Source organism: Micropterus dolomieu, linkage group LG17 (assembly GCF_021292245.1).
Source record: "Micropterus dolomieu isolate WLL.071019.BEF.003 ecotype Adirondacks linkage group LG17, ASM2129224v1, whole genome shotgun sequence".
NCBI classification, from domain to species: Eukaryota; Metazoa; Chordata; class Actinopteri; order Centrarchiformes; family Centrarchidae; genus Micropterus; species Micropterus dolomieu.
This window is the reverse complement of record NC_060166.1, coordinates 32,364,150-32,387,692: the sequence shown is the minus strand read 5'-3', so window position 1 is coordinate 32,387,692 and position 23,543 is coordinate 32,364,150. Positions and strand designations below refer to the sequence as shown.

The window sequence follows — 23,543 nt, the reverse complement described above, 5'->3', positions numbered from 1 at the left end:
TCAGACACCTTGTGAGACCATATGCTGGTGCGGTTGGCCCTGGGTTCCTCCTAATGCAAGACAATGCTAGACCTCATGTGGCTGGAGTGTGTCAGCAGTTCCTGCAAGAGGAAGGCATTGATGCTATGGACTGGCCCGCCCGTTCCCCAGACCTGAATCCAATTGAGCACATCTGGGACATCATGTCTCGCTCCATCCATCAACGCCACGTTGCACCACAGACTGTCCAGGAGTTGGCGGATGCTTTAGTCCAGGTCTGGGAGGAGATCCCTCAGGAGACCATCCGCCACCTCATCAGGAGCATGCCCAGGCATTGTAGGGAGGTCATACAGGCACGTGGAGGCCACACACACTACTGAGCCTCATTTTGACTTGTTTTAAGGACATTACATCAAAGTTGGATCGGCCTGTAGTGTGGTTTTCCACTTTGATTTTGAGTATAACTCCAAATCCAGACCTCTATGGGTTGATAAATTTGATTTCCATTGATAATTTTTGTGTGATTTTGTTGTCAGCACATTCAACTATGTAAAGAAAGGAGTATTTAATGAGATTATTTCATTCATTCAGATCTAGGATGTGTTATTTTAGTGTTCCCTTTATTTTTTTGAGCAGTGTATATTCTGGAAGGTACAGAAAAACCTTACGGCAGAGATGCTGCAGCTTAAAATGCTCATTGTGTCATTATGGAAGGTTATGCAAATAACTTGTATTGTCATTTAGGTTGGATGACTTGTTGACAAGCCTGCATATCAAGTCATACTGTAATTGTATTACTTGAGTGTGCATATACTTTATGCACTGTCTCTGTGATGCTTGTATTGTATCATGGAGGTGTTGACTCAGCTCTAAAGTTATTTTGTATTATTGTATTGTTTGTGAAGTTGTTGTATCAGATTGCATAATATTGGACTTGTGTTAGAGTTATTGTGTTTAATTATTGTTTTCAATGATATTTTAAGAAAGCCACCTGTATTGTTTACACCTCAAGCCAAAGAAAAGCAAAGCCTCTAGGGTTTTAATGCTGTAGCATACATAAGCTAATCTAACTGCTTAACCTGCTCTGTTCTATTGTCATACTGAAATTGGTATTACTGACGTCTGCGTTACTGAGATGTCTGTTACATAGATATTAGAAAGACAAAGCAAATTAGGGAAGAGCAAAAGAGGAGCAGAGCAATGTGTTACATAAAAGTGACACAGAGGATTTGTTCCAGGAGACTTCACCCAATCCAATCAAGTGGGCTTTTCTGGATGAGTTCTCAAGCGATTCTTGCATCTCAGGAGAAAGCCCTCAAGTTAACCTGTCCTTCAGTAATGAGGAAATGAGCTTTTTTTGTTTCACGTATGATATTCTGCAGGATTCTGATGTTTTAAATGCCCACACAGACAGATGTATGCTTTTAATAGAATACAGGAAAGAGGTGATGATCATGTTATGTAATTTTTTGTTCTCAGAGAATTTTATGTAGCTTTCATTTTTTCACCAGCACATTTCTTGTTCTGTCACATAGCATAACTGTACCTGCTATGAGCTGTGGTCTTTGTTCAGCAAAGTAAACAACTACAAATTTAGAGTATTTCTAAAGTGTACAACATCCTTTCCAGAGATTTTTTCCCCCTCAATTCTAGCATGTAAAATCAAATAAAATTCCAGACACGAACATTCGGTGCAGATATTTCACAAGATATCGTGTTTTATTCTGATGGGAAGTAGAACACAAAGATGTGAGTGACTAATTGGAAGCTCTGTTTGTCTGTTTCTGTTTAATCTTTTGTGCTTTTATTTCCTCAGCTTTTATAGTACTACTATTTGTAAAAATGGTAACAAACCTGAATTGAATACAAAACAATTGGCAAACAGACAGAGTTTAGCTCATTTGGAATTGTGTGTCTCTATGACTCTTGTTTACATTGTTACAATCATGGATCCTGTCCAGTTATTCCACATTTGTAATAACTTCAACCACAGCAACATAATGCTGCACACCATCTGATGTGTCTGTATTTATTCACCTAGAGAGAAGGGGAATGAAGCAGGCATTGTGTTGTTTTGGTTCAGTCTGGCACACTTTGCTCCACACTGTACCCAGTGGTGAACAACACATAGAAATACTACCTAACTTGCAGTGATCTAATTTTTCTGTTAATATACTGAGCTCAGAGTAAATTTTAAGATAATTCAACATGTTGGGGAAATGTGGTTGTGGGACCTAAAGTGAACTGAAACTGCTTTTGTAAAAGTGTTCAGATACAGGTGTTTAATTTTGACCAGCTTTGTCTAATGCTGTGTGGATGTTATTGACAGAGCACTTCTGACCATTGGAATTCCTGCTGAATGAATACACTGTCTCAACACTCGTGGCTATACACTACACTCTACCATATCAGTTACTTAAAGTATTCCCCAAAAGTTGATTGTCTGAATTTATTTTCCCTTCGTCCTCTGTGAAGATTATATTTTCTAAAACCACATTACCTTCGTACAACTAATGTTTTACTGTGGAAATCTCATTTTTGGTACAGCTTGGTAAATGGTAAATGACAATGAACAACATTCAGGTGGGCCTGAAGGATTGCTGAGACACAACATGTCATAAGTCACATGATGTTAAACACAACTACTTGGTTAAGTTTAGGAAAAGATTGTGGTTTGGGTTAAAATAACTGCGTTACGTAAGTCACGTGACACAAATAAGGTAAGTCACAGGCCTGAATTTGCGTAACGTAAATCACCTACGTAATGTTACTTAACAAGTCAAACAGTAGCCTGTTTAATTAATTACTTTGCAGACTTTGCAGAAGAGTCTACCCAATCCCCCCACAGCTTAGAAACAACGCTGGTCTGGGATTTTAGTAACATGGCCACTGTAACTGCTTCCAACTGGAGGTTAATGTGAACCCCAGACCCAAAAATACGTTTTGCATTACACACTACAGAAATGGCTGTGAAGCTATCAAGAACAATTTCCTGAGCGTCACACACATTCAAATATTACATTGACCTTTTCACAATATACAGTATATATTATTCTGGTGCCTGAGTGCAGGGAATCAAACACTAATACCCATGCTTTATGGGTACCAAAGGCAAGAAGGAGCAGAGAGTTTTAGAAAAGCTCTTTCTACTATTTAAAATTCAGCTTGTTTGAAAATGTCTAAATCTAAAAGGAGTTTTGCTTTAAGGATCAAATAGTTCAAATTAATATAATTCAGTATATTTTTAATATGTCTCTTGCTCAGGAAATGTTCTTTTGTAATGGATGTTAATGGTAGAAAGTATTTCTGGGCATGAAGTATTTGACATGCAGCTCTGTTAGTTGGTGAAGTGGGCATTTATTTTTCTAAGCAGTTTAAAACAAATTTAAAAGGAGAAGGAATATTGCACAATTAAACATTAAATTTGTCCGGTTAAGACAGTTAACGTTGCTCTCCATCTACTGAGATGTTTGAATATGCAGCTGTAGTGCTGCCCCCCAAGTGGTCAAAAAATAAATCAATTAATGCAGCACTAAACAAAGAATAAGACATGCATACATGTGTTGACAATAGTGACAATAGAATAACAACAACTCTAACATGAGTAGTTTGTGAAGTTTAATGTTAAACTGCATGACTTTGTTTTTTTTTCACACATTAGATACATCGTTAATATTTACAACAAACATAACTCCAAATAAAAAAACAGGTTAAATTGTTTCACATCATTTCAGCCTGGGCAACAAAAATAGCTCATAACCCTAATATATATTCAGGTATTATCCTTCCACAAATGTACAATACATGTAAAATGAAATGTGATGTAGTACTATATGTATGTATATGTTTAAAAAAATAAAAACTAAATGTTACAGTCTTACAAAACAACAAGGTCAAGGATGACATGGCAATTATCTTCAGGACATTCATAATAATTAAATGTGTCTGAAAACATAAGGATTCGACAGTGAAAATGAATATATGTATATGCCACAAGAATACTTTGCAGCAAGTAGTAGCACTTACACATAATAATAATAATAATAATAATAATAATAATAATAATAATAATTATCAAAAGGAAGGTTCCCATGAATAGTAAATGTGTCACAAAAAGACAAAGTAGTGTTTCTGTTTTTTTCATACAGCAGGTACAGCAATATCAAACTCCTTCAGCGGTTCAAACCAGAGACCACTGCTTAAACTAAATGCTAGCACACACATCGAGCCATTGCAAGACAACAAGGTGAGCACAGGAGAAAGTCTCACAAGTTTTACTCTATCTCATTAACCACCACCATTAGGAGTCAACATTAAATTACCTTCAACACCTCAAGGATTTTTTTTCACATTGAGCACAAACACAAGTATTTTCTTATCTTTATTTTTTTTCCCAAACATACATCTGACATGGCAAAAAATGTGAACTTTCAGTTTATGCAAATTTGCGGTGTCTAGAGGGCTTGTGTGTAGGCGGCAGTATCCTGAAATTGGCTTGTCAAGCACATTAGCTTATGTATGGTCTGAAATTAACAGTCACAGTGTACAATGGACTCTGAAAATAAGTGAAGCGCTATCATATATAACTAAGCATTCTCTTAAAAAAATACAGTAGCAAGCTTTTCTCTTTAATGTTTCTTAGACTGATTTGAAACTCTTTAGGCTATATTAGTACAAATCATATTCAAAAACATATTTAAATATGTTAAACATGTGGGCTGTCCTTGAAAAAGTCTTTCCCTTTAAGTAGAGTAACCTAAAAAAAAAAAAATGTGACAGTTTTTTCCCAGGACAACCCAGGTGTGTGATTGTCTTCACCTATTGCACCTGCATAAAGAACAACTCCTGTTGGTTGATAACTCTGCACAAACACAAAGGGCCCACAGTGCAATGAACCTCTAACCAACCTCCATGAGCAACTAAAGATTTTACATACAGATAAAATACAGCATATGGCAAGTGATAATGTAAACTGGGAAAGTGTGGCGCATTGCCAATCGAATCGAATGTTTACTTCCTGTCAAACAAGGTAGTTTTAATGTAAACACTGGCATGAATGCAAATGGACAAAAATGGAATGAAAACTATGTCTTTGGCAACTACTGATATATAATAATAATAATAATAATAATAATAATAATAATAATAATAATAACCTGGATGGATGGATAATAATACACGGAGAAATAGAAGAAAGTAGATACTGTCGGATCTCAAGCCCTTTGTTTTTCTTTGTAGCTAATGAGGATAACATTCGCTTCTAATAGTCCGAAATTTCCAGTCAAACTCCATAACAGCAAAGCCATTATGAAAAGTAATGAAGGATTCACTTGAGAGACTGCCAATTCACATCTTCACATAACAACCCTGTCATTAACTGCCATTAAAAGGGGTCGTCCATGTCATTATAGATTGATAATTAGTTTTACAAATCAAATTTTTTTTTTCACCAGAACACACTCGGTCACACATACATTATAGCACATGACTTTCAAAGAAGCAAGCATATGATTGACAGACAAACAAAAAACAAACAAAAGAAGCACGTTGCTATAAAAGGTCACTACCACTGTGGGAAATGTAAAAAAAGAAGAAAAAAATAACATCTTGAGTGATACAATGGCATATTCTGTACACAGTTTAGACGGTTGGCAAAAACCCCAAAATAATCAAAGGTGAGGAAGCAATCAAAAACAAAGAGGATGTGTGGGCACGTGAGGGGTGATGGGTAAAGTGGTGGAAGAGGGTAGTTGGTGTCGGCTACGCTAACATCACAATGTGAGCTAGGTCCTATAGACAGCCTCAGTGGAGCAAGCAGTGCACAATACACAAGGGATTCAAATTACAGACATTTTTGTCATGTCAGGGGGAAGTCCACACGGGTTTAAGCTTATAGAATAAACAGAAGCAAGGTGGGAATGGATTCACATCCGTTCAGCAGAGCTTTGTGGCACTATCATGTTGCCTCTTGCAGATCTAAAAATTATGTGGCATGTTACACGGATTGCTCCTTAGGGAACGTGAATGGAGCTCGAGGGCCAGCGGCAGGGAAGCTCGTGTTGGAGTACATGGGCTCGGTGGGTGGGTGCTGTGTGTAGGGGTGCTGGGGCAGGAAAGTGACAGGAGGATAGGTTGGAGCGGACTGAGACTCAGGGAAGTGTTCCATGTTGCAGACGCGCTGGTAGCTCATGTATTCAGCAGGGTTCAACAGCTCTTCTGGGTGCCTCCCAGAGTCCTGCAAGGAGAAGACAAAAGAAGAAAGAAAGAAGACAATACTGCAGGGTCACAGGGTTTCCTTTGTCTGAGGAAGGTTGACTGAACCTGAAATGGAGTGTCATCACATCAGCACATTATAGTGCACAGCAGATGACTAAACAGACATTATGAACAGAATTTGGCAATGTCACACCAGGATTCTCCTACTGATTAACAGTATAACATTATAGAAACCCAAATTTAACCATAGTTTTAATACATTTTAATGCATATATTCCTCCACATTGAGCAAGCCAAAAGAGTTAGATCAACTAATATCTGTGGCATTCCTGTTCTTTTTTATGCTGCATTGAGTGCTTAAAATAATATTGTTCTGCCTGTCATTGTCATAACATCTGTATTAACTGAAATTTGTGATTTATATAACATATTTTTCATTACAGGACCAGATGTGGCATTAAACATGCCCTATTTGTATTCAGTTTGGTCACACTTATGTGATTCCAACTTTCAGTACTTGGAGTAAAACTGTCTATTTGAAGGGGCACTCAGTCATTTAGCATTTAGTTGGTGGACTCACAGCAAACTTTAAAATCTGGATAAAATCTTTGGGGTAGTTTTCTCAGACCATAGAAAACTCACTCCAGAGCCAAAGAAGACATTTTACAGCTATCCAGATCCACATCCATTGTGCAACACCAATAAAATGTAAAATGTGCTTGTTTTCTTTCCTGTCCCTATCAAATTGAACCAAAACAACTGAATACATTATTCTGCTGTTTTAAGCATCATGTTGTTTTAAGCATCCATTGTCTGACTGTTTAACTATTAGAATTCAAAACACAGTGATTCTAGTGTTACTTGAACGTTTATAATGGCTTTAAGATCTTTAATGTAGCTGTGTATGCTGTGTCCTCGGGATGTCACTCATCAAGCCGATGTCACTGTGTAAACTTGGAATCTGATTATGCAGCTGTAACTTGGGAGTCTGTAGAAAAGTGCAGTTTATGTATTTATTTAGCATCATTCGGTGCAAGTTGTGCAAAATTAATTAAATTAATCAAATTACTGGCACTGGATGAGGAATACAATAATTGTGTTTTGTCAGTGCACAACACACTCAAATAGCTAGATAGATTTAATCCACTGACAGAAAGGGCAATCATACTTGTGGATGCCATGTACTGGTTAGCCTTAATGAATTATCTGCTTTACTGACTTTAATACCTTTACTGAAATTATGCACCAACATGTGTTTGGGTGGGTGGAGAGTCAAGTTTTAAACACCACAATTGAATTTTGCTATTAAATTTGTATTGACACCCCTATCCAGAATGCTCTTGTCTAATTCCAGCAGAAGTGACATTTTAGCACAACCATTGCAGGCCATGTAATCACCACAAATGCAGGACAGAAACAAAATTACAGTTGTGACAGTGTAAGGTCACTGAGCTTGTTCTGCAGGAATATAGTGCCTCCAGCTCTAAACAATTTTATGTTTTGATTTCAGTTTTTGGCTGTTTTGGAAAAATTACAGTCTAAGAAGAACACACACTGGCTCATCTGAAAAGGCATATTATTGTTTATCTCTAGATAATTGCAGCATCTACCAAAGAATTATGGGACTAAATTAACCAGAATTACATCTCCCACCCACCCCCCCAAAATTAAAATGACTGAAAGAAAGTGACTAGCCTGGTTCATCAAATACTTTTTTCAGCTCAGTTTTTTTCTTGCAAATAAATAAGAAGAGAAAAAAGGACAGGTTAATAATAATAAAATAATAAAAAAATAATAATAAATCAAAATTCTAAGCGGCCATCCATTGAATTTTTTTTTTTAACTCCGTTTTCCTGTGATAACGGGATAATTTTCTTGTGATCTCGAGATAACGAATGTTGTTTTCCTGTGATAACAGGATAATTTTCTCAGGACCTCGGGATAACCATAGCTGAATAGAGGGTTCCGCAGGTGTGTTTCTTTAGGATAATTTAAAATAAGTTATTAGTCACTGATTAGCTCAGCTGGTAGAGCACAGGACTTGTAACCCAAGGATTGTTTGACTCTTGCTTTCACCCCGTTTTTTCTCCTTATTTTGTGTGTTTTTTATTATCCTCTTCAACAAAGTTGTTATGAAGAGATTCAGGGGAATCCAATCACACATCTCCCAACAGCTATTTCAAAGGTTTGGAAATAGCCGTCAGGAAATGTGTAACGTTAAATGGATTCCCCTGAATGAGCACAGGAATTTCCTCTGCCTGTGAATGATGGGTGAATGAAAAGTCCATAGGTTGATGGATGCGGACCAATCACCGGGATGCACACAGTCCACGTGCTTTATTGTGAGCATATGAAATGCTTTATTGTGAGCATATGAAATAGTGTCTTCATAAGAACTTTGTTGAAGTTAAGGATTATGAAAAAGATTTTTATTTTTTTAAAGTTGGTCTTACATGAGGATCAAACGCACAACCCTGAGACTAATGTGGGACCCATAGTAATATTGGTCTTGTTAATGGACTCTGTTAGGCATATTGATGAACACTAAACAGTGGGCATCCCCCATTCTAATGTATTATTTTAATTGTTTTGATTTAGATTTAGTAATCTGATGTATATGTTCTTGTGCAATAACAACTGTAATATTTTAGTAGGTCAATTTATGGGTATAATGAGTAAGGCTCACACAGGCACTTTGGGCTGTCAGTCAGAAGATGTAAAAAGCCTGCTGTATGTAGAGACAACATTCTGCTGATGTGCTTATGATTCTGTATTTACAGAGAAAATAAAATTAAGTAATTTTATTTTAAACTTGCGCACGCCTGGAAGTCCCTTTTGTGTCCAAGTGTGCAACACTAAGAGTCCTGCATGCTGCCAACTGAGCTAACAAATGACACTGAAAGTCAGTGACACTGAAAACCATACTGAAATTACCATTAAGAAATGTTCCTGCCAACAACTGTGTTAAACTACTGTTTTGTTACCTTGAGATCATGAGAAAATTATCCCGTAACGGGAAAACAAAAGTCGTTATCTCAAGATCACTAGAAAATTATCCTGTTATAACGGGAAAACAACAGTCGTTATCTCTTGATCACAAGATAATTATCCAGTTATCATCGGAAAACGGAATAAAAAATATATTTGAATGGATGGCAGCTTAGGGCTTCTGTACAAAACCAAAAAATCATAGAACCTTACATTTATTTTAAACTCCTTGAGTTCTCTGAATGTTTTAAAAAGAAAAGGATTATGATTAAATCACGATTATGAAAAGACAGTAATGATTAGCAGACATGCAAAATAATAGAAATAAAGGATGAGAGTGAAAATGGAACTTACGAATATTCCTCAAGCATCTCTACATCTACGAAAACGATGATCCCAACTCTGAAATTTTTTGGTGGGGCAACAAAACCACAAACAGACTTAAATCTGCCTACAAAGTGTTGCATGTTATAAACAAAATATAAAACTGAAACGTTTACATTACACAATTAAGCTGTCTCAGCACAAATATACTATATATTTAATAGGTAAAACATGGGGAGTAAAACAAGGGCTTTTTTAGTAAGCAGGGCATAAACAGACTAAAGTTCATCTAATCTTATCTTTCTCTCAACTGAAATTCTATCTTCATTTAAATTAACATGGATATTAACAACATGTACTTTGAGTGATTACAAGATTTAAACAATAGAAGAGGCTCTAATTTAAATTGACTTTGTGAGGGATGAATGGTGAGACAAGAAACAGTGGATCTCAAGAAGACAAGAGGGTGAGCAGTGATCTTGTGTGAAGGTGAATTGTTTTCACAGCAGAAGACATGCAAGTAAACCTCTTCTGACACACATGCTGGAGGCATTGACAGAAGCGTCTGAAAAGCTTATTTGCTTCAGGTCAGTATCATGGACCATTCAAGCAGCTGAAGACAACGTTCTACTTTGTCAGGGTATTAATTTCTTTGCTTGCTGAGGAGTAGTTTTCCCAACTTTTAGGTTTCTCTCATTTGGGATTCAGACCTGAATCTTGAGCAAACTGTAGCAGATAAAAGTCTCAGTATAGGTAAGGGATGAAGTGTCACTTTGAAGAAAAATATAGTTATATATATATAAAAATCTAGCCCTACCTTTAAGAAATGCATTAGCTAAGTTACTCTCAGAAAACCATGTATCAAGTTTGGTCATCTAAATTGCATTTTCTGTGGTATCTAAATGAGTAATTCAAAGTTATAGTTTGACAACAGGGAAAATGTCTTGCTGATCGAGAATCTAGCTTAGCACAAAGACTGGAAACAGCTAGCCAGGCTCTCCTAACAAAATCTGCCTATCAAGACATTTAAAACTCACTAATCAACACACGCTAGTATAAGTGCTAGCAAATTCTGTTATTTTCTGACATTGCAAGGCAGCTGTTTTCCCCGGTTTCAGGTCTTATGCTAAGTTTACCAGCTGCTACTAGCTGTAGTTAGCTGGTAAACAAGCTAGCAATGATCTCATCTAACTCTTGGCAAGAAAACAAATTAGCAAATGTCAAACTATTTCTTTAAAAAGTGCATTGTGCACAATCAATGTTTTTTTTTTTCCAGAAAAAATAAACAAAACTATACTTTCAGAGACTATGAGGTCATTCCATTAAGTGTACACTGGACGTACAAAGATTCACTCAGGCTTCACAAGGCTTTTTCACTGGACAGAAATTAAAAATGAATATTGTAGATAGATAGATAGATAGATAGATAGATAGATAGATAGGCTGCATGGGGGGTATTTAGTGTTATCATGTGGGTTCCTTCCATCAGAAATACATCAGGTGAAATACATACTGACACGTCCAACATCAGTTTCTGTGAGGACAGCTACATACCAACACGCACCATGGTCAGTTATAACAATGACAAACACTGGTTTACAGCCAAACTCAGTCAGATAAGGTTGGAAAAGGAGGAGGCCTATGAATTGGGAGAGGGCCGGGCGTTAAGTACAGGTTTAGCAAGGAGGTGCGAGAAGTTAAATGACTGAACTGAGAGACTATAACACCAGTTCTCTGCAAACGACGCCACTTCTGTCTGGAGGGGGTTCAGACAGATCACAAACTATAAACCCAAAGCCCCCCACTCCATCAACGTGATTCCTCTGCTCAGCTTCAGCCCCAGTCCATGATCTCCTCCTCCCCCTCCTCAGAGTTGGCCAGCTCCACCCCCTCCCCCCTCTCTCCATCTCTCAGAGGGATGTCAACAGACTATTCAGGAGGCAGAAACCCTGAAAAGCAGCTGTGCCAGACTCTGTCTCTACATCACTGCACTGTTCTGATCAACTGTCTCTGGTGTTCACATACATTTTCAACACTGAAGTCTTTTGAGCACCTCGTGTTGTCCCACCCTAAATCCATCACAGACCCACTCCTGGACCCCCTGCAGTTCGCCTACAGAGCCAACAGGTCTGTAGATGATGCAGTAAACATGGCCCTTCACTACATCCTCCATCACCTGGACTCCCTAGTAACCTACGCCAGGATCCTGTTTGTGGATTTCAGCTCTGCTTTCAATACCATCATCCTGACCCGGCTGCAGGACAAGCTCTCTCAGCTGAACGTGCCTGACTCCACCTGCAGGTGGATCACAGACTTCCTGACGGACAGGAAGCAGCATGTGAAGATGGGAAAACATGTCTCTGATTCCAGGACTATCAGCACCGGTTCCCCTCAAGGTTGCGTTCTTTCCCCTCTCCTCTTCTCCCTGTAGACCAACAGCTGCACATCCAGTCATCTGTTCGTCAAGCTCCTGAAGTTTGCGGATGACACCAACCTCACTGGGCTCATCTCTGGTGGTGATGAGTCCGCCTACAGGTGGGAGATTGACCATCTGGTTACCTGGTGCAGCCAGAACAGTCTGAAGCTCAGCGCTCTGAAGACAGTGGAGATGGTCGTGGACTTCAGAAAGAGCCCAACCCCACCCTCCCCCATCATCCTGCGTGACTCCCCAGTCGCCACTGTTGACTCCTTCCAAGTCCTTTCAAGTGGGAGCTGAACATCACCTCCATCACGAAGAAGGCCCAGCAGAGGATGTACTTCCTCTACAGTCAATGATGGTGCACTTCTGCACCGCCATCACTGAGTCCATCCTCACCTCCTCCATCACCATCTGGTACGTATCATTCGCTCGCAGAGAAGGTGACTGGCTGCAATCTTCCATCACTTCAGGACCTGTAAGCCTTGAGCAGGAAAGATTGTAGCTGACCCCTCCCACCCTGGACACAAACTGTTTGACTCTCCCCTCTGGCAAGAGGCTGTGGTCAATCAGGACCAAAACCCCTCGCCACAAAAACAGCTTCTTCCCGTCTAGCTAGCTAGCCTCATTAACAAGGCCCGGGTCCCCCACTGACACTGCCCACTTTTAAATAATGCAAATGTCTCTGCACGTCTAAATATTACTTCATTTCATCATGCACAAACCTGGCACATTGCACATATTTGTTGTTAATTGTTAATCATAGATGTTCTATATTTTTATATTTTGTCTTGTCCGTTGTATATAACTTGGATTTGTTTATTCCATATTTATATATTTCTACATTTATTTATGTCAAGTGTATGTTTGTCTACGTGTAGCACCTTATCACCAAAGCAAATTGTTTATATGTGTAAAACACTACTTGGCAATAAAGCTCATTCTGATTCTGATTTCCAGGAGACATGACAGTGCAGTCTGAGCTGCAGAACATCACATACTGTATTTCTATACATGCTGTAAGTAAAATATCTGCTACACTGACAGCACAGTCAGGTTTACATTTGTTTGAGAGCAGCTCACCAAGTCGTTTCCACAATAAACAATACTCACAAATAACAGCCTGCTGTAAAAAAATTCTACATTGATTTCAGATTGCATTGTCTTTATTGATTTTACCACCCAAGGCATCAAAGTCGGGCTGTTTCAAATCCTACACATTGGGGCTTTAAATGTCTCTGTGTACTTGGCCTTAAAATTACTGTCTGTAATTACAAACTTTTAGAAAACTTCAGCATTTTAGAATTTTAAAATCTGTTTTTATTCACGGATTTCATTAAAATCTGATCCATCCAGATGCGTGTTTGCCAATTGGCTGGAGCTTGACCTATAGTTTTTGTTTATCAATACATTTTTTATGACTGTAGTCTTTTTCACTTTAGGCTGATCTTCAACAGAAGTCTGAATATACCTTTTTTTGTTGTTTCCAAGCATCAGAGTTTTAACATCATGCTCTGGATGAGTAACTGAAGACATACAGTATACTTACTTTAAAAGGGAAATTTAAAGCATAGAAGGTCATTAATGGAAAAAGACGTAAAGTTCTTTAGACTTTAAGAATTAAAACAGCACTAGGCAGGAGTTTTATGTAGAATTACACACTTATCAGCATAAATCAGAAAATTGAGGAAACAAAGAGTATATGTATAAATTATTGTCAGGACTTGAATTATTTGAAATAATATCTGCCCACAAGAATTGAAGATCTAAAACTCCTAAAAAGTAATGAGTGACTGAGCTGTCTGCTCAGAGAAACCTTGACCAGTCTTCCCAGAAGGTTCTTACACATTGACTTGTGGCTGCTGCCTGGTTCAAATACTGAAACGAAATGTAAACTGAAAAGGGATGACAGAAGTTGATTGAAAACATCGACTGTTAACTCTACAGCTCTCATTCTAATTCAGGCCTGTTGTTTAACACTAAACAGAAGCAGATGCAACATCTGCTGAAACAGAGACTGTCAGTAATTAAATAAAAAAATTTCAAAAAGTTGCTTCTTTTTTCCATATGTTATTTATTTATTAATTTATCAGGGACAATGCACAATATATGTACTGTACCAGATTTAGCTAAAAGCTAATTCCCATCTGAAGTCCCTGGGCAGGTGCCAATAGCTTGCAAAATATTACAAAAATAAATAAATAAATAAAATTTAAAAAAAAAACTAATCCCAAAAACAAACCTTACATTTCAAAAATATATAGATAAATGCCAACCAATTCAAATAAGCCACATCTAACAAACTAAAAACCGACTCAAATATACCAAACCTCCCAAAACCATAATAAACACAACATCGACAATCCAAATAAATACAAAAATAAACAAACTGTCATTACAAGAATTTCACCATACACACAATAAAAAAAAACCCAACATACTGACCACATTCAGTGTCTCATAGCTCAATGACAACATACCTGATTGTCCTTCAACCATATTTTCACACTACCTTTAAAATTTTTGAATGTACTGCATTCTCTGACACTCAGTGGTAAGGAATTCCACATCCCAGCTGCCTTTACTGAAAAGCAGTTTTGTCCAAATGTCGTAGACCGAAACTCAACACAGCAGTCACCTCTGGAGGAAGCTCTTGTTAACCTTGAGCCCGGTCTACTTATTGTTACATACTGTTTGAGAGGTTGTGGTGCTAAATCATGAATGACCTTATATACTAACCCAACATTGGACATAAACAGGAATAGTTTAATGTACTGTGTACATGCATGCACAGTATCATTGCATGCATGTACAGTTTTGCTGCATCTGTACTCATTTGATTTCTTATAAATCTAAAATGAGCCAGATTATACTTTACTGTTTTTGAAATTTTTGTAATATGTTGTTTGAAGGTTAGACCGCTATCAATAATCACACCTAAATATTTAACCTTCTGAACATCCTATACATTTTGTCCTTTAACACTAATCTCAGGAGGAGTGCAATTACTTCCTGTAATGGAGAAATAAATACTAACTGTCTTGGATAAATTTAGTGTCAAACAGGAGTATGTCATCCAATCTGCAATTTTCTCCATAGCTCCTGTGAGTAGAGATGCAGCTTGCTGTTTAGATTTAGCATGGACTGTTGAATTTATTTTTTATTAAAATTTATTTTAATTTCACTATTCCTGCCCGTCTTGTTCTTGTACTTTATTAGATGGATCTTGCTTAGCATCTTGAGGGCCCTTTTATCTGTAACATTCATTATTTCATTACTTTACCATTCTGTCATAACACAAATCTGTTTCTTTATGTCAACATGTGTTGTTGACAGACATTAGGGATGATCAATCTACTACTAAGAAACCAACACTCATTGTTTACAGCAGTACATCTCCTCTCTTAAATCTACATTTGGTCGTAAATTGTGTTTCTAGCCGACAAGAGCTTTTTGTTTTGAAAATTGCATATTCTGTGTTATCTGAACATATCTAGATATCCACACCACTGATCTAGTGTTTCATAAATAATGTGTGTTACTTGTTCCAACATTAAGTTGCTCAGTCAAGAGCCAGCTACAAACCAGTGGGGAGCAAGGCATAATGTTGTGCAAATTTAATGTATATCACAGCCTGCTTACTTTTGATGCTTTTGCTCACATGCTCAAAAGTAACAAAAACTCTCAAAAACAATAAAAGAAGACAGCATCTTGTATTCTATCCAAGTCTGTTTTCACCTAATAAACAATAACTGTAACAGGAAAGGAAAGGAAAAGGGTGAGAATGTGAAAAAAGAAAGTTCTACTTAAGATAGATAGATGACTTCACTTTAATACCATTTCACCAGCTAATGTCGGTCTTCAGTCATGGTGTTTATTCTGCCAAACAACATCTGCAAACATCAAGAATCAAACATGAGACAAAATGTGCTCCAGCACATCCGTTCAGTTTTCCCAGCTGCTTACACAGCAAGAACAGAAAAGAGAGCAGCATCAAAGTTGTTGTATGAAGATTCGACAATTATTCAAACAGCAAATGCAACAACAGAAGGCTACAGGTGCTTCGCTTTGTGTGATCTGAAGAAGTAGTTTCATAGTTTCATCATAAACAGTATTTGTGGCTTTTCTACTATGTTGCTAAATAAAGTGGCCAAGATGTTAAAAAACTTAGGTCAAGATGTCAGTTAAGGCTCAACAGTTCAGCAACCCTTTAAAAAGCTGATTTTAGGTTAGTTGTGCCACTTTCTGTCAGGTCAGGCTTCCTCTTTCTCGCTGGAATTAAATCTTTGGGATTTCTTTCCAACTTTGTACAAATGTAATGCAAAAGATGACAAGAAGAATGTTCTCAAATGCATACATTTAAACCTGAGGGTTGATCTAAATGAAATCTGGCTCACCTTGAAGTCATTTTAAGCACCAGTATGTTGGGTAGATAGCATAACCTTGGAGAAGTTTGACCCCAAAAAGTGTTTCATATCTGATAATGTAAAAGATTTCAAAGCAAATGGATGCTAGAAAAATACAATCAGGCTGTGATTAACAAAATTACTTTTAAGTCGCTGACCAAAGGTGAACTTAAAAGCCTTCATTCTTCTCAAAGAATAAAATGAGGATTTTGTCACCCTGGATATAAAGCACTAGTTCAGTCTTTGGCTCAGCAAACAAAGATTTATTGAATAGTGTAACCTCATGACTGGAGCCAGTCAAGACGAGGCTTAATGCCTTATTACAAATAGGGAATGTCAACATAGAGAATTCTCAGGAGGACTTTCGTGTTGAACTCTTCCACTGCTACAGTATACCATCAATTACAAAGCTGCTGACTGAACACCTTGTGAAAGCTACATAAGAATTGAATCAATATTTATTCATTTGCCTGCTCCATTTCAGAACTGTGTAATCTAATGGCTTAACATGTTTTCAGATCACATATCATATTTAAAACATCCCTTGTGCTCAGGGAAAGATGTATTTACAGTAAGCCAATCTTAAAGAAATGTTTATTATAGACGTATAGATGTTTTAATGGAGATATACACTTTCATTGTGTTAGATTTTAGAAGTGAATGCCTTGCACACTTGTTGAAAAGCGTCATTATTTCAATATTTCATCGCAATTGAATCCCCAAAATGTGTAATGGACTTAAAAAGATTTAAAAACTGCAGATAAATGTAGATAATATCTCATGTTCTAATTCACTTTTACGTGTTTCAATGATGTCCTAAAAACATTGCGATATTTGGAAATGAGGCTCTTCTTCGCTCCACTAAAGATAATGTTCCCTTTTACCCTTTTTTCCAAGAAAAACTAAGATAGTGTAATAAAGATTTTTAAGACCCAAAGACAGAATAAATTATGTTTTACTATGGATATTTTTGGAAGACTTTGAGGAGCTTTCTCCCACATGCAGCTGTCAAGATTTAATACCAAAGATAAGTCTGGGATGCTAATATAGACTCTATGCACATGGTTTTATGTTAAAGCTATGTTACTGTATGCAAGAATATTAAAATCTGCTCATTTCCTCAGCCTAAATCACAAAGGGAGGCAGTAGAAACATTCCCATTCTCCAAAGTGAGAAGTTAAATGTCTCCATTAAACCAGGTCATTCTTAATTTTTCTTCATTTGTTTCAGCAATCATGCTGAATGTACAGTTTGATTTAAAAAGTGATGTTTGACAGTACTGACAAACTGACATCCATGAGATTGTATCCTGCAGAATATATTCACTTCACCCTTGAACTGCACAAAGGCGTTGTACTTAAAACTAAGTAGAATACAAACTGTCTCCTGGAAACTAAGTTCTTTGTCCAGAGAAAGCTGGACTTACTGGTCTATTGTCTCTTTTGTTTCTTTGAGTGTAAAGCATCACAGAGTTGCTGGGTTGATAAATATGTTTGCTGTTTACTGACATCGCATCCTATGAGTCCTGGCTACTTAGCTGGTCAAAATTCAAACAGCATATCCTGCTGCCATCTGGGGCTGCCGAATGAATACCGAATGTAGCTTTAAATTCTTGCTGCCTGGTTGTGTTACACCTGCCAATCACCTCATTAGTGAATCCCAAACTGCAGTTCAAGATAACAAATAATAATAATGTGTTCTTCTGTCCATCAGTTAAAGCTGTTCACTCTGACAGTGTTCTGTATACAATGGTGTATCACACATGTAACTCATTCCAGTTGTAAATTTGATTTTTGAAGGCTTTATGTACAATAGTGTGTTTTATATCTGCATTTACTTCCCCTGGATAAAATTGTCTCAAATGAGAGAGAATTGCTGCTACAGGGCCCCAATAACAAACACTTTGCGCTGTGCCTCAGCATGTCTTACCAATTGCCTCAAGAAAGCCTATTGAATTGCCAGGAGAATTACCTGCCTTCGGAATTGCCATAGAAACCAGTCTAACGAGTTGAGCAACATGGTAATTTGTGCCCCCCTTATATCCCACTTTGCTGTATGTTTGAAGTGGAGCAGAGGCCTGTATTTGTGTGTGATGGAAGGATTTTTCCTTTCTCCTCCTCTCTTTTGTGGGGTTCATAGGAGATATCAGATCAACATCTGGTAGATGAGGGCTTATTTTGCTCCGCTACCAATCAGGGTTGTCAACTGTAGCAGATTCACTTGAGAAATTTATTTTGCTTGTGACGGTTCAGAAAAATATATTACACGGGATATCTTCAATATTTTACACTGTCATTGTTGTCAGCGTAAATTAAAAGCCTACAACCCCTAAAGCACAGTTAAATCTTCTAACTATAAAAACAATTTCACGGAAAGCGATTCAACATCCCTCTAAGATGTTCATGCAAAAGACTCATGCAGCCCGTAGTATTGACATTAGTAGGGAATGTTAAATGTTTACATGGCAGACAATATCTCTATGATCAGGACTCATGCATACGAAGACTGAAAGATGAGAAAAGGATGAAAAGTCATAAAAAACTGTTCAAAATAGTTGTTGTTGTTTGCCATTGAGACATATTTTATATGACACTTTCTAAAAATAATAGAGCGCTTATTTGCCTGATCTTATGATCACTCACAATAATGTGCAAGCTAGATTTAGGTTTCATTGTGTCTCTGTTGCGCTTAAAATACTGCACGTCTCGCTATGAGTGATATATTGTGAAGAAATAATAGCCTGAAAATATCTCCGCCTCAATCAAACTTTCTGCAGAGCAGCGAGGAGGAAATCAAAAGATAGACAAGGGAACATGTGGAGCATTTAAAGGGAGGCCAGTGTGCATGTGAAAGTGGGATGAACGGAGGGAAGGAGTGCATCAGTCTGTGTACCTTGAGGCCAAAGTCTGAGGGGAAAGGCCTATAATGGCATGCGCTAGTGTGAGCTAGGCTGGATGGTTGCATACTCGACAAGATCCCCAGGGCCAGTGTGAGCAGAGCTTCGTGGGCTGGGAGAGGAGGCCAAAGCTGCAGTATCCAGCTCCGCATACTGGACATCACAGTCCTTGTGGCCAGAGTTCTGGAGACAAGAGAGGCGAAAGGTGTGTGAGGAGTGAGGCAGCCAAAAATATGAGAGAGTGAGAAGGACAGATTGACAGACTGACTGAGAGAGAGAGGGTGTCAGAGACATATGAGAAAATATATTGATTGAAGATCTAATGGTCATGGGGACATTTTGGAGTTTGTGAGCAGCGGTGTTAGAGAGGACGGCAAAGAAAAATGTGAAAGCATGGAACATGTAAATAAAATGTCAGATTAAGACCGAACGTGACAAGCTGATGGAGATGGTGATGATGTTACACAGAAAACAGTCAGATAGAATTAATATAAGACCATAAATTCAAGTTTGGAGATAAAGAAGGACTTTGTTTACATACACGATGACATCTATTATTTTGATTTAGAAAATAGTAAAGTGCACAATGTGTTTATTTTAGCTTTGTTTTTATGATTATGTTGCACTTGTGTGCAGTGCTGAGAGTTGATGGGCATGAAAACGGAATTTACTGAAAACAATCGCTGTAACTACTGGATTTTATCCGCTCGTTTTGTTTAACTGCATTGTGTATTCTTTTTTACCACAATGTAGTATGTTTTTAACTTTTGATATTGTATTGTATCAGTTTTATCATTTAAGGATGCCTAACAACATCAGGCAAAGGGACTGCCAAAGAAAACTATTTGCTTTAATGTTGATCATTGTCCCATCTCAACAACAATGAAACAAACTTAACAAACCAACCACACAGTGGGCATGTGTTGCAACACTCATGCATAGATTATGGTGAATGTCCTTCAAAAAACTAAAACTATGAAAACAATAATTTATGCGTTTTGATCATGGTATGACTTACTGATCATGGTACATGGAGTTATTTACTCAACCCGTGAGCACAATCAAGGAAATGCTGGAGAGGTGTCTTTAATACTGGAATATCACCGTGCATGTAAACAAAGACAAAGACCTTCATTTAACCAGCATCTGACCACTGCGCACAAACACAAGTGCAATGATTGATTAACTGATTGTCTTGATGAGCAATTGGCCATGTGGTTGACTGCGTAAATTACATTAATCAATAAATGACAATGACGCAATCTCATGACAATGACGCAAGTATTTCAAAAAAGTATTTCAAAATACTTCTGAGATTGTTGCGTTGTCTTCTGCTCTAGAAGGGAGACCCAAAGATACTGGGTCATAAATCTGGAAAATACATTGCAATGTATTTTTATCTGTAATAACTGAGGGAAGGAAATGTTGACAGGGGCTTCAAAGACAAAATAAAATAGACAATAAGGTAACAGGACAGCATTAAAGCCAACAAGGGTTTGATTTCCTCAGCCACTATTCCTCTAATGATTGAAATTCTTTATTTAGTCACAGATCTGAAAAATGGTTTATTCTGAGTTTATTTGTTTTGAATAAACTGAACAAAGATGAATGCTAACATGATGATGGAGTAACATGTAATTTTATGAAAGGCAAAACAAAGTGGTTCTTTGAGCATAGAGAAGGACGAATGTGAATTAGACTGAGGTGATGTTTGTATTACAGACAAAGTAGAATTAGTGGTGAACGATGACAGGAATCAAAAGATAATGGACAAATCTCCCATTTCACTGATTACATTTTGAGGAATCAAGAATACAGAATCTTCTTTGCTGCTGCATAGTATTTTTCTATTATAAGAGTATATAAGAGTATTATAAAATTTCACTAGAAAGTCAGTGATTGGTCTGTTTGCTTGTTCCTGGTAAAGAAATCAATGGAGTAAAAGAGAGGGAGTAACAGGATCTCAGGATGGACTGAGGGAGATGTGAGGGAGGAAATGCAATGGGAAATACCTGTTGTCCCCCCATTGCATCAGTGCACCTTATTTCCACCTGAGAAAGGATTACATAGAAACGATTGAATCTTTTACAGAATTTCACATTAATAATTTAAATCTACTGTGCTATCTTTCCCTCAATGCATATTTCCCCACCACGCTCACCCTGCACTCACTGTGTATTTAAATATCTGGAATATTTGTCATGACCAGAGTGCAATCAGAGGGAAAATTACAGCCACATTGCATTCAAAATTGGCAGATAGTGTTTTGCCCCTAGAGAATTATCATTAGTAACACTCGACGCTCAGCAGTCAATGCATGTCTCACACAAATAATGTTTTGAAACCTCCCTGTATGTATTATTATTCATTTTAAGAACAGCCCTAAACTTCAATTTAAGTGGAATGTTACTAGAGATAAGAAATAAATCTAAGAAAAATCTACCCTCAGTGTCCAAGGATTATCAGAATTAAACATCCGGTTCCTTTGAGCATAGAATTGAAGATGATAGTTTAATATCCTTGAATAGCTACACAGAAAATCAAATTCAGTTTGTCCAGGGAAAAGAGTGATAGTAATTGAGTTATCCCTGCAAGTTTGGTGAGAAAAGATAACAAATTTTTAAAAGCACACCAGAAATGCAAAACAGCAAAAGCTTGGCTGACAGGCTAATGAAAACCCAAGCATGTAGTTAATCAAGAGCATCACTAAAGCACAACAGTTAAGTTTTAGGTGATATTTAAGAGGAAATTTAGTTAGAGATGTGTGTGTCAATTTCATAATTAAGAAAAGTGACTTTTACTAAACACAGCAGACAGCAACTCACATTAAGACAGACAAGCATTTCTGATAAAACTCGCTATAAACTGCAATGTCAATCCCATATACTGTAACAACAACATTTTGTTCTCTCTTCTGATCACTTGTTCTAATGTAAAATTCACTTAACAGAATGAGGAAATACGTTTGATAAAGTTAAAGAAAAAGGTGGGTGATATTCTATATTTTACCCATTGTCAACAAATCCCATGAAAATACCAAAACCAACACGGTTAATTTGTCTCTTTGTGCTCTCTCACTTCCCAGCCCTGTATGTGGCTCTCAGCTCCAAGTCAGTCATGTTTGTGGTAATGAAGGAACATGTTACACAGTGCAACAGTGTGGCTCATCGATTGATTGATGTTTTTAATCACTTTGGGACAGTGATGAAGCTCTATGGCACAGAGGAATACTACTGATATAACATCTCACTTTGGATATACAAACTGAACTTGTTAGTAGTCAAGTTCATTGGTGCATTTGACCTTTGCATGGGGTTTGTTGACAATAAGTAAAATATAGAATATTGCTAGATCTCTCCTGTAAGTATCAAGACTTACTGAGATGACTCCTGGTTTTGAATATGTTATTTAGAAATTTAGACATTAAACTTACAAATGTATCAATTTACGCTGACTGACTAATAAGAGATAAGTTGATTTCACTAAACTAATCAAGGGACTTGTGTATGGAGGTACAAGGTGTTGACATGCTGGAATCCAGATTAAAACCCACACCTTACTATCATCAATTTCTGCACATCAGCTGTCTGCAATTGCACTTTCCTGTCTACACCAACAGAAGATGTTTGTTACAAGCAACATGACCCTTCTTAACTTCATTAGCAATGCAGGTAACAACTGTACAAATTTAAAGCAGGTTGTTTGTGTTTGCTACAGTACTGTGTGGCTGCTACGGCAAACGTTCACATTTACCACTGTGAGACACAGTTGAAAGTTGTTTTTCTGCTGGCACACACAACACACACGGGCTGTCACATGCACACACAAGTCCAAAAGAGTTTTATTTTCTTTAACTCAAAGCCAAGACTCCAGCCAAAGCAAATAAAGCCCCTAAAATGCTCAAGCATCTGTGCCACTGAGGGAGGCTCACCATAGTTAGCAGAGGCATCTGATACAACAACGCAAATACTTCAGAGTCAACAGTTAACACTCAGGGGCAATGATGTACTGTAGAGCATCACACAGCAATTTATCTGCACACGGTTGCCATGAAAACACAGTAATTATGATGGATCAGAGGAAGTGGAAGGGACGTCAAGCAGAGGCGGAGCAGGTGGCGATGTTGGGGTCAGAACGTGAAATAGTCCACACACACAAACACACTGAGAGAGAGAGAAAGAGAGAGAGAGAGAGAGAGAGAGAGAGAGGACATCGGCCGACCCAGGTTTAGATAGAAGGTGAATGGTGCTGATGCAAATGATGAGATAAGGAGCTTATTCAAAGCCCCTAGTGGATTTACTGGTCAACTTGTTAGATA

At 37.6% G+C, this 23,543-nt stretch overlaps 1 protein-coding gene across 1 annotated transcript in view; it reads right to left on the bottom strand.

Annotated features, from left to right (window-relative positions):
- The window catches only part of LOC123985361 (glycine-rich protein 5-like), a 6,570-nt gene extending 631 nt beyond the window's left edge, over nt 1-5,939 (bottom strand). The window contains exon 1 of the mRNA XM_046072840.1: nt 5,908-5,939. Within this exon, the coding sequence (XP_045928796.1) occupies nt 5,908-5,939 (32 nt within the window). The remainder of the gene's footprint in view (nt 1-5,907) is intronic.
- Between the last annotated feature and the right edge of the window lie 17,604 nt (nt 5,940-23,543).